The 12,672-nt window shown below is 46.6% G+C and overlaps 1 protein-coding gene across 6 annotated transcripts in view; it reads right to left on the reverse strand.

The window, feature by feature from the left end:
- Positions 1-12,672, reverse strand: part of DACH2 (dachshund family transcription factor 2) — an 865,718-nt gene that overhangs the window by 512,675 nt on the left and 340,371 nt on the right. For all 6 annotated transcript variants that reach the window (XM_078688462.1, XM_078688463.1, XM_078688464.1 and 3 more), the window contains exon 2: positions 1,294-1,409. In XM_078688462.1, coding sequence (XP_078544588.1) covers positions 1,294-1,409 — 116 coding nt within the window. The remainder of the gene's footprint in view (positions 1-1,293; positions 1,410-12,672) is intronic.

A 12,672-nucleotide genomic window follows, 5' to 3' on the forward strand; every position in this document is an offset into this window, starting at 1 on the left:
CATCCACCATCACCAGCACATCCACCATCACCAGCACATCCACCATCACCAGCACATCCACCATCACCACATTCACCACATCCACCGCCACCACATCCACCACCACCACATTCATGTGTGTGTGTGTGTGTGGCTCTGTGTGTGTGTGTGTGTGTGGGTGCAAATGCAATAGGTCTGACATTTACGAGATATTAAGCTATTGGCACTGTAAATGACAATGACATTTATTTATCTGATTTCAAAACCAACACATAAATAAAAAAGTTGTCATTACAATGCCAATAGCTCTAACTTTTGCAAAGGCGAGACCGTTGCATTGTAAATGCTTGTTTAATCATTTTTTTTTCTTTTTTCTTTTTTCAAATCAAGACTGCAGGATGGCCCCTGCTAGGCTAGAAAAACAACCTCAAGTGTCACCTCAACTGTTCACCATTTCAAAGTTTGTAAATCCCCATCCGGGTATCCTCTCTCCCAAGATTAACATCTAAGGAGCACTTGCTATTAAATCTGTCATCTGTCAATCAGACAGTGTCACTTGATAACCCTGGCAGGCGGCAGCTTAACATGGCTGTACAAGTTCTGCCTTAAAATCGCCCTCCTGACTTTAGATCTATTTCTTGCCCTTCTTTCCGTGCGCATCAACCTTTTCTCTGGCAAATGTGCAGCGCAGAAGAGAAAAGGACAAACACCCCCAACTCTGGGCTCTCCTTTTATTTAGACGGATGTGTCCAACAAAGGTCCAGGAAGGCAGAGTCCTTGCTATATTTTCGGGATAGCCAGATAAAATAGATTAGCATGCAATGAAACTTAGTGGAATACATTTAAAATTCGGCGGTTTTCCTGAAAACCTGGCTTGGATTCGGCACTGCTGAACCTCCATTGGAGACCCTTGAGTTAGAGGGACCAGGTATCTGATTAAGGGGGCTTCAGCGTTTTGTAGGTTTCAAAATAAAAAGGCCACAAATCTCTGTGAAGACGTTCCAACCTTGACTGGTTCGAAAGTAAACAATAACATTTTAACATTGATTAAAAATATTAGGCTTATGCTGCAAAATGATGACATTTTGCATTCATCCTAAGTGACCAAAGTATGCAACTTCCGGGCAGCAAATGGCGGTGGCATTCTTGCTGCCACTGCAGTTAAGCCAGCACAGTTTTCCTGAATAACTCAAAGAAAGTCAATGGAATAACCTCTGGTGACGCATGAAAAGGCCTGAAGGACAGGGCGCCTCGATCAATATTGGTTTATTTCCACCACTGTTCGCTATGAAGAGACGCGGCTGATGTTATTACCTGTCGGGGAGATAAGCCCGGGTGATAAGAGGCCGGGAACTCCGTGGGGCAGGAGCCGCGCGTTTTCTTGCATCGCCACTCCCAGGGATCGTTTCGGAGGCCTTCCCGGCCGGGAGCTGTGGGGAGCAAGGCAGAACATTAAAGTCACTCTTTCCTAGAACAATTATCTCTTATATTCAAAGTATTTTCTAAGTCTAAATCGAAGCACACTTTTTTAATAACGTATACATCATCAAAAACGGCATCAGCGCAGCATTAGCGTGACCCTCCCCCCCCCCCCCCCCCCCCCCCCCCCCCAATAAAGCATGCGCAGAAGCGGGAAATAACGCCTGTGGGTTGCTGACATCAGACGACATGTTTTGCACGGGTCGTAAATGATGTAACCTGAGAGTAAAGCGCAAAGGGCAAACGTTTCCCCCCTTCGAAACATGCAGAGAGATGAGTATGTCCTACAGCCCGAGTGCTCACTGCCTCATTTCAACTTTCCCAGAAAATAGCAGGAGATTGATGATAACACTGTGCGTCTGCCAATAATCTTTAAACAAAAATGTCTACGTCAGCAATTAAGTGTTGAGGGGAGATGCAGAAATAGCTGGCGGTATCAATGCTACCTCTGGTTATTCAACATGTTTCGAAGCTAACTTACAAGTAGGACAAATTGTTTGCCTAGTGATGCCACCGTGGTAGCAATGTGAGATTTTAGTGCACCTATGATTTGGCTGGTAATATGAATCCTGGTCAATTATTACATATTCAATTTGAACTCTTTCCTCGTGTATTTCTGAATGCAAAACACGTTTATATTCTTGACACATACACCTCACACCCACGCCAGCCGTTTTCTGAGCTGGCACCCAGTCATGAGCCTACCATCAGTCCTTGCTGGTTTTAGGCCCCCCTCCTCACCACCCTATTTGGTTCTGCTGTGAGCTGCTCAGAATTCGGGTTTAGAGGGTTGTAGGGGCTCAGAGAGGGCAGCAGAACATTAAGTGCTTTAAGTGGGATGTATAAGGTGGGGGTCTCTAAAATGCCCCCCCCCCCACCTGCAGATGCACAACTAGGAATCCTTCAAGATATCTGGCCTATGTAATTGTGGGCGTGGCTTAAACCAGGTAAACTAAAATCCTGTGTATCGCGCAGCGTGCCACCTAAACCTTATTTGGCTGCCTCTAAATTTTTGGTTATTGCATCAAGGTATTATTCAAGAACATACACATGCTGTAAACAAACCAGGCCTAATGGGTTTCCATATTCTTGTTAGTAGTATCAAATAAATGAGTAGAAAGCATTTTGGTGTGACTGATTGTAATTCAAAATGCTCGATTTTGAGAATATGAGGCAGTGAATATGATATTACTAAGGTCTGTGGAAGGCCTAGTGGGCTCTGGAGTGTCTCATTCACTGCAATGTGCCACCTCATACTGCTTTCCTTTGCTGTCTCTGCCTCTTTAGACACTTACACCCTTTTTCTCCCGATGTAATTCTGAATCCCCTATCTGCATATCTCACACCTCATCTCTTTCCTCGCCAGCACGTCTTTTTGCTCTCTCCTTCTGCATGTTCTCTCTTTCATCTCCTCCACTTCACTACTCCCAACACACACAACTCACCCACTCACCTGTAAGCTCTGTCTCTTCTTTTCCCATGGTGCTCTGCATTTATCAGTAGCTATGAACCTCCTTTACATACTTTCCCACAATTACTATTAGAGCATAGGTGACCATCACTCTGTGCACTCAGCAAAGGGGAAATGATTGGATGTGGTATGTAGTCTGAGCACCTTCATGCTCCACTGGCAGGCACTGAGAAAAACTCACCCAGCCTCAGCCTCAGCTCCAGAGCCCCACCATGCACCACCATAAACACCCACCACAACCTCAACATAAACATGACTCAGTTCACAGTATGCACTACGCAAGAGTCATGTTACTTGAAATAAATGACTGCAGAAACATGGCATCTGGAAAAAAACAAATAATAGCAGGAAAAACAGGATGAAGTAAAACTTGCAGAATGTAAACAGGAATAATTGATTATCTTAACCCCTTGCATGCTGCCGTCAGCCGTTGGCCGACAGCAGCACTACCTCCCTAGGCCTGCCGTCGGCCAACAGCCGACGCAGCCCCGCCCACTCTTCAGAACTCCCGCACCGCGGCGGAAAAACCGCCGCGGTTAAGGCATTAAGGGTGGGGCAGTCACTTCTGAAAATTTAGCCGGTGTTTTTACCTGTAAAGTTAAGGACATGAAATTAGAGCCAGATAGGGACCTGCTTCAGAGTCAGTTTTTAATCACTGGTACGTCTGAAACCAAGTACATCCTGGCCCACTTAAAGCCCTGAGATCACCTCTCAGCACATTCAGACTAGGGGTGTCTCTGTGCCTGCTACTCCCTCTATGTACTCCATACTGCAGCAGTGTCAATGGTTTCACCACAGATATGCGTCTCTCTGGGGCGAATTGTGCTGCTGTGATATCTACCTGGTTGCAGCTCTTCTGCAAGGATGATTCCACCTGGAGGCAGTTAGCATCGTACATTTCTCAGGGGTTGACAAAGGAGCTAACGAGTTTTGAGCTACCGCCAGCCTCTAATTCTGAGCCATTCATCAAAGCCAGAATTTCTGAGGTTGGTGGTAAAAAAGCAGGCCACAGTAAGAAGTGGGACACCACCACCAGCAGCAGCTGTGCATAGGCCACCTTCAGCTGTCCCCTTCATCTGTCCCCTTCAAGTAGTGCACTCATACTTTGGAGAGAATACCAAGTATTCTCCTCCCACTAAGATCAAAACTGGGGCTTTGTGCTCCCTGCTGATTGTAGATACTGTGGATGGACTGTGCAGATTTTATTTATTTATTTTATTTTGAAAGTTTTGTATAGCGCGAACAAGATCTTTACAGATATCAGAGCGCTTCACATAGAAAAGGGGAGCATGAGGGAACATAGTCAAACAGGTAAGTAAAAATGCTAGTAGTACCCACATGTGGTAGCCAAGAAAATCACATAAATCACATATATCATTAATACATATAAAACAATTAAGCCAAGGGGTCGAGCAAGGAGTACAGAACAGTGCGGAGACTTAACAAAGTTCAGAATAGCACTTCAGGTGTATTTAGCCATGAGGATAGCTTTTACTTCTTTCTTAAACAGTGTAATGGAGGAGATAAGCCTCGTTTCAGGGGGGAGTGAGTTCCAGATCCTGGGTGCCATTCCTGAGAAGGAGCGTTTATAAGTTTTTTCCTTCCGGAACCTTCGAGGCTTCAGCAGAAGATTGTTTGTGCCTCTGGTGTTTCTAGAGCCTCCAGAGATTGTCAGCTTCTGAGTGAGATAGCTTGGTGAGCTCATGTGGACAGCTTTGTGCGTCATGCAGGCGATTTTCAGATGTATTCTGGCTTCGAAAGGCAGCCAGTTCAGGTTTTTAAAGTCAGGGGAGATATGTGAGTGTTTTTTTGAACCAGTGATGAGTCTCGCTGCAGCATTTAGAGAAGCTCTTAGTGGTGCAGTAGTAGTTAGGGGGAGTCCGCAGAGGCCGATGCTGCCATATTCTATTCGAGGGATGACTAGTGCTTGTACTGCAGTTCGGAAGTCATTGGCAGGGAGGAAGGGTTTAAGTTTCCTCAGGGTATTGATTTGGTAGTTCGCTCCCTTAGTTGCCTTGCTGATATGTTGCTGCATGTTGAGATTGGTGTCAAGTGTAATGCCTAAGGATTTTGAGTGCAGTTAGGTCTTTAAGCCAGAGTTGTGTGGTAGAGTTCTTGGCGGGAGGTGAGATAAGAAGGAACTCTGTTTTCAGAGCATTGAGTTTGAGATGATTATCGGCAAGCCAGGATTGGGTGCTTCTGATCGTTGAGTTCAGGAGCAAAATGTCTTTGGGGGATTGTAATTTGAGATATAGTTGGGTATCATCAGCGTACATGTGAAAGTGTATATTGGTCTCTTGTAACAAGGTGGTGAGGGGTTCCATGACTAGGTTGAACAAAGTTGGGGATAGGGAGGAACCTTGTGGGACGCCTAACGAAACAGGTATAGGCGAGGACATCAGGTTGTTACTCTTGAATTTCTGCGACCTGTTGTGTAGAAAGGAAGTGAACCATTTGAGGACTGTCCCAGATAGACCCATTCTTGTGTTTAGTAGTTCGAGTAAATTCTCATGCTTAACGGTGTCAAAAGCTGAAGAGAGATCAAGAAGGATGAGGAGACAGGTATCATTTTGATCTAGCATTTGAAGGGCGTCGTCAATTATGTGTGTCATAGCCGTTTCAGTGCTGTGCCCCGCTCGGAAGCCTGATTGATGAGGATTGAGGAGGCCAAACTGGTCAATGTGTTTAGTCAATTGTAGTTGTGCGCATTTTTCCAACAATTTGGCGAGAGTGGGGATATTGGTAATGGGACGGTAGTTGTTTAAGTCAGAGGGGTCGGCTGTTGGTTTCTTTAGTAAAGGCGTGACTTGTCCTACTTTGAGGGAGTCAGGGATGGTTCCTTGTTGAAGTGAGCTGTTGATAATTTTAGTCCAGAGTGGTAGGAGCAGAGGGATAAAGTCCTTTACAACGTTAGCAGGGAGGGGGTCCGTGAGGTGATTGGATGGTTTAATGGTGCTGAGCAGTTTCCCTATTTCTTCTTCAGAGTAGGTGACAAAGGATGACCATGTGGCATTGTTTTTCCGTTCAGTGGATGCTATGCAATGAGGGTTGGAGTAGAGGCTTGCATCAATGATGAGATCACTCTTTATGTTGTCAGTTTTTTGGATAAAGAAAGTGGAGAAGTCTTCACAGGAGGGAGCCTCGTGCATATTGCTGTGTGGCTGGCGTTGTTCCTTGCATTGAGTTCTGATTAGATCAAACAGTTTCCTCGGCCTGTTCCTTGCTTGGTCGAGCTGGTGGCTGAAGAAAACCGTTTTTGAGCGTTTAATTTTCCTGAAGTAGGCGTTTCTCTTTTTCTTCAGTGTTTTTAGATGCAGTGCAGAGGGAGCTGAGCTCCAGGTGCGCTCTGCCATTCGCATGGCTCGTCGGTCCTCGTTGAGACTCCCGTCGTACCATGGGTTGGAGATTTTGGAAGATACCCTTTTTAGTTGCAAAGGTGCCGCCTCATCAATTATTGTGGTCATTGCGTTGAGATAGTGATCAGTCAAGCATTGCACGTCCGAGATGCCGGCAGGGGGAGCTAGGAGATTGCAGCTGTTAGGGGGTAGAGAGTTTGGTTTGAGTTTTCTCAGGTCTCTTTTCCAAATTTTGGGCTTGGTGGTTTGAGCCGGGTTAACTTTGACTTTTTCATTGATGTAGAATGTGACAATATGATGATCTGACCAGTCGCAGGGTTGGATCGATTCGAGTTGGATAGAGTCTTCTTTGGAGATGATAAGGTCGAGGATAGAGCCTTTCTCGTGGGTCGGGCTGTTGCATATTTGGGTTAGGTCAAGGGCCTTGAGGAAATTTTTAAGATTCTTTACCACCGCGTTATTGTGATCGTTCCAGCGGAGGTTGAAGTCTCCGAGGTATATTTGGGTGAGCTGCCGTCCTGTGTTAGTTGAGATCATATCCATGATTTGTTGGGAGAAGATAGCGTTGTCCCCGGGTGGATGGTAAATGCCGTGAAGCGAGCATATCGGTTTGCCCTCACTGATAATATCGAGGCATATGTATTCACATGAAGTTGGGGAGGGTAGGGAGGAGGAGTTGACTTGCAGAACAGAGAGGTTGCTCCTGTGTATACATGCGATTCCACCACCTATTTTGCCGGGCCTGTCAAGTCTAATGATGTGATAGTTTGGCGGAACCAGGATGTCCATTATAGGTGTAGAGGATTCAGTTAGCCATGTTTCAGTCATGATGATTAGGTCAAGGTCCAATGATATGATGAGATCAGCGATGGCGGAGGAGTGTCTAGAGGCCGATCTGCAGTTGAGGAGAGTGCATTTGAGACGTGGTGTGTCGAGGGAGGTAGAGGGTACTAGAGAGAGGGGGACTTTTCTAAGGTTATTAGGTATGGAGCTTCTGTTCCTTAGTGTAGGGGGTCTGAGGGGATTGGAGTGTATCGTGGGAATGGTGAGGTGTGTGGCGGATGAGTGGTGTAGGGGAGCTGGGTCATAGGAGCTGAGGAGGGTGTGGGTTTCGAGTTCCGTAAGAGGGTTGCGTGGGCGATAGGGGCGGTTGTTGCGATTGCGAACAGGGATTGAGGTCCAGTGAGGTGAGCGTAGAGTGAGAGAATCAGCAGGAAGGGTGGGGGACCTGTTGGGGCGGTTGCTGCGATTGCGAGTAGGAATTGAAGAGCGGTGTGTGGAGTGATGAGTGTGGGAATCGTCCGGAGGGAAGGGAGACCTGTTGGTAGGGGAGGAGGTAGTGGGTGATGGGTGTTTGGGGTGTGTGGCGAGTAGTTCTTTGATGATGTGAATGTCTTCTTTGATCTGGGTGAGGGTGGCCATAATCAGGCCCAACGTGGGATAGGTGCTGGTGGTGGGGGGTGGGTGCGTCAGGGGTGAGTTCATAGTCTGGGAGTTGACATGCGGGTCGGGGGGAGGGCTGGTGTCCGTGCTAGGCTCCGTGGAGTGGGCCCCGAGGTGAGATATTTTGGGAGGGGGGGTGTCATTGAGGTAGGGAGTGGTGTTGTTGGAGCAGGGAGGACGTTTGCAGTATAGGTGAGGACCTTGGAGGTAGGCGGAGAGAGCCGGGTGGGGGATAATTGCATATTAATGGTGGCGGGGGTGCACGTGGGGTAATGGGGGCTGAGAATGGGGGGAGATGTGGTTCGAGTTGGTCCTGTTGTAGGGAGAAGGTGTTGAATTTAAGACGGTGCCGTGTTCTGCATGTTTGGTTAGAGGGTGGTAGCGGGGGCTGAGAATGGGGGGGGATAAGGGGTGTGGGGATAGAGGGTGGGATTTGTCGTTGTGAGCGTCGGGCTGTTGCTGGACTAAGTTATGCTTGTTGTGTGTGGGAGCTGTGATGTCAGGGGTGGTAGGAGTGGGTGTAGTAAGAGTAGTGTGTGTGGTGGTCCGAGGGGAGGTAGGGAGGGTGGGTGTGTCGATGTATTGTGGGGAGAGATCTGTGTCTGTGATTACGGAGTGTGTGGTAGCTACAGCCGGAGGGATATTGACTGGGGTGCTGGGGGTAAATGTGCGGTGCGTGTCGTTCTGGAGCTGAACTATGTTAGAGGTGTTGTGTGTGGGTGTTGTGTGGTGAAGGGTGGTGGGACTGGTGCTAAGAGTGGCGGTCCGAGCATTGGGGAGGTGCTCTTTGAAGGCGGGGAACAGGTTGTCTAGTAGTTCCAGGTTCCTGTCACTGGATTGCATTAGTACAATCCCGTTGTTGTAAATAGTAATGGTGGCCCTGCCTTGGAGGAGTTGGGATGGTATGATGGTTAGTGTAAGGCCATAAGCTGATTTCCTGGAGGAGGAGACGGTGAGTAAGGAGAGGAACGCTTTTCTCCACTGCGCTCTGCGTGTGATGTGGAAGATGATATTGGTGTTCAGGGATCCGTTAACTGGTGAGAAGTAGGAGTCGGCAAAGGGAGTTTCCGGGTGGGACCTCAAGCAGTTGTGTTTGAAGCGTTTAGCGGCTTTCTTGGTGAGTAAGGGTGGATAGTTGACTTTATATGTGTGCTTGCCAATGAGATCCATGTTGGGATGGCGGTTTGGGTGAAAATGGGAAGAGGAACAAGGGTGGTACCCGTGTGCAATAAAACAGATGCAAGCAGTAAATTAACTGGGAACAAAAGTGCCAATATTGAGCAGCCGACAATCCAAATATAGGAGGTAGCAATTGGTGCAGTCCAGTGATAAGAGTGAAATGGGTGCAGCTTCCAAGAAAGAGAGAAACATATATCAAAATATGAAAGTGAAATGGGTGCAGCTTATAGAAATGTCCAGTATACAAGTAGGAGTATAATACCAATGAAATACTGGTACAAAATACAGGTGCAAACACAGGTCTATGTGATTCAAAAATGTGACTAGAGAACGGTCAGAAATATATGCAATAACCATCGATGCATTAAATACAAGTAGAAGTGTAATACTGCAGTAAAAGGCAGACATTCGCTAATGAGAATCGGCTAAAAGGCCGCTAGCCTAAGCAGAAATCTACAAAAATATGAGGTAGCAATCGGTGCAATAGCAGTCTTATAAGAATGTACAGTATACAAGTAGGACTATAATACTAGTGAAATACAAGTAGAAGTGTAATACTGCAGTAGAAGGCAGACATTCGCTAATGAGAATCGGCTAAAAGGCCACTAGCCTAAGCAAAAAATCTACAAAAATATGAGGTAGCAATCGGTGCAATAGCAGTCTTATAAGAATGTACAGTATACAAGTAGGACTATAATACTAGTGAAATACTGGATCTAAATACAAAATACAGGTGCAAACACAGAGCCAAATGAGTCAAAAATAGCGACTAGAGAGCGGCCAAAAATATAGGAGGTAAGGGTCGATGCATTAAATACAAGTAGCAGTGTAATACTCAAATGAAAGGAAGACATTCGCTAATTGAGAGTAGACTAAAGAGGCCACTAGACTAAGCAGGCCGCCTCAATGGGGGACTAGTCAAAGATGGCCGCCCGAGTAGCCTATACAGAAACAAGCGTCCTTTGTAGTAGTCCTTTGTCTGTTGTGGATGATCTTTAGAGAGTTTTGTTTCCCTTTCTTCTCTGGGGCCGGTCGGGTAAGTCCCTCATCTATGTTTGTTGGTGGGGAGGAGAGAGTACAGCTCCTGTGTTGCAAGGAGGAGAGGAGAGCGTCTTATCTCTTTTTTGGTGACCCCTGCCCCTTTGGTATGTAGCCTCATGGTCATCTGGTGGGCAGTGGCGGCGATTTATAGCTCTTCTTTATGGCCCCCGCCATTTTAGTTAGTGGAGAGAGCAGGGACCGCTCAAGTTTTAACTAATCATCTTTCTCGAAAGAAAATCTAACTATATAGGGACTTTGTAGAGCTTTTATTGATCCTTTTGTTTCTTATTTTAAGCATTTGCGATGGGTCAAACATAAACCCAAGAAGCCATGGAGACCTTCGCAGAACATTTTCACTGCAGCAGGAGTATCTCGAGCATAAGGCACTGTACCCAAAACTGGATTTTGTATTTAGGGTAGACTGAAAGCATGTTACGGGAACTAGCATGTGACGGGAATCCGATGAGTACATGTTATTGAGACAGCTAGTCCAAATTAAATATCTTTTAACATTACCAATATTTACAGTATTACACATATTCGGAGGGAGGCACAAGGAAATAACCTGATTTGCCCAGAAACACATGGTTTTTGGTCAGATGCCAAGGGTAGGTCCTTACAGTACAAATCAATAGCTTTCCCTTAGATCACATCTCCCAGGAGTTCTATTACACAAAGTGTCCTGCGGGAGCACAACACATGTTAGCATTCGCTTTATATAACGCTGATGCACTTTGGTATTACCGAATTGGCCACAGACTCATGTACCATTTCTTCTGTAATATGGATCACACTAGTACAAAATGCACAATACCTTGATCTCTGGGGGTGTTCCCTTATTTACATGGCGGTGCAGCCTCAGGCAAATGAAGGAAAGCCTTTGCCCCTGCGGCTACTGTGTATTGTAGGCACAAGCACAAGGCCAAAAAGCTTTTGGGAAGCACCCTGGTCATTCACCACATATTGAGGTTTCACACTGTGCGTGCCCTCCTTAACCCCTTGCATGCTGATGACGAGCTCAGCTCATCATCAGCGTTACCTGCCGTGGGCCGATGACGAGCTGAGCTCGTCATGTAACGCGGTAATTTTGAAAATGCCGCATACCGCGGGAAAAGCCGCCGCACGCAGGCGGTTAAAGCACCCCTTGGTGGAAGGTAAGGGGTCCCAGAGTCCCTCCCAGGCACTCATCGCCTGAGTATATAGTCACTCACTGAACCCACTAACAGAGGGACACCAACCCTTCCTTTAAGAACTGATAAACTCTCTGCATTTAACTCCTTCCATGCTCATGACGAGCCCAGCTCGTCATGAGTCACAGTGGAGCTGTGCTCATGACGAGCTGGGCTCATAATAACGGCCGTGGCCCGCCCACGACCGATTGATTCCGCGCCTGTGCGGGAGAATTAATCAGTGGGCGGAGTTGTGACGAGCCCAGCTCGTCATGAGCACAGCTCCACTGTGACTCATGACGAGCTGAGCTCGTCACGAGCACCGCGGCGCCGCGGACCCACCCTGCACGGTGGGGGAATTACCTCTGCGGCGAAGGGGTTAAATACAGGCTAGTGTTTGCATGTACAGGTCTGTCTTTTAATGCTGTTCTGCTCCAGAAAGGGGCAAGTGCACCTGCACAGAAAGAGCAAGTTTCTTTATTCGCAATCCGGGGCACTGTCCTGGTCTGTGCCGGGCACACCAGTGCTAAATTTGTAAAAAACATGAATGTCAGTGCACTCGTCAGGAGGCCACTGCAGCTTGCGCCACCATTTGCCAATGACAGCACCAACACACTACTAATCATCACACTTAATAGTGTGATGATTCCAGGACGCCAAAGCTACAAAAACTTCCTTGGTGGTGGCTATTACTCATTTTTTATTGCCTATTGGATTAATAACCATGTGTTGTCCTTACCTCTAAATTCGACTGACAGTGCCACCATGTGCAGACTGTCATAAGTGCCGGTGCTGGCAATTAACTGCACTGGAAACCACCGGCTCAAATTAAGCACTGCCCCAATGGAGAGTGTGATGTGGCACAGATTAGGAAAGTGCGCCCAATATGTAATTTGGTGTCAGACTGGGAAAGGAGTTATTTTATGACACTACAATATTCAAATGATTTAGTTTGGGACAGCAATAATAAAATAGCTGAAACAAACTAAAGTACAGACTATCCACACAGACAATGGCAACATTTAATGCACTTTTGATGGTTTTATCTAATTTTTGTTAGCAAGCAATACAGTACAAATATCATTGAGGATAACTCTAGCCAAAGGTAACATGAAGAAATAAACATGTTCATGCTCTAGGTAAACTGTTTTGAAAGTAAACGTGTCATTTTTTTATGAAACTGCAGATGGCTTTTTATGCGCTTCTGCGCTTCTGTTACGGAGCGCGTGGACGGAGCATATTTCTTGCCCCACTCTTTCGGAAGGAACAGATTTATACGGCGCAGAATATTAAAATCAACCTTTTCATGGGTCAAATAATAAATAAAAGTACCGCTTTGCAATATATGTGGAAATATTCCAGTGTTCCAGCGGTGGTAATGCAGCCCGCGCTGCTGAATAATGGAGCACCTGTCTGACACGATGCTGCGAGGCATTGTATTAAATAACCAGGCACCAGCAATGAATGGGGCCCGGGCGCGCTGCTTGTAGAAACGGCTTCCAACTTACAAAGAAATGTAACCTATCCCTCCAGCCTATCAGCTTCGCGGCGGCAA

Source organism: Lissotriton helveticus, chromosome 4_1 (genome assembly GCF_964261635.1).
Source record: "Lissotriton helveticus chromosome 4_1, aLisHel1.1, whole genome shotgun sequence".
NCBI classification, from domain to species: Eukaryota; Metazoa; Chordata; class Amphibia; order Caudata; family Salamandridae; genus Lissotriton; species Lissotriton helveticus.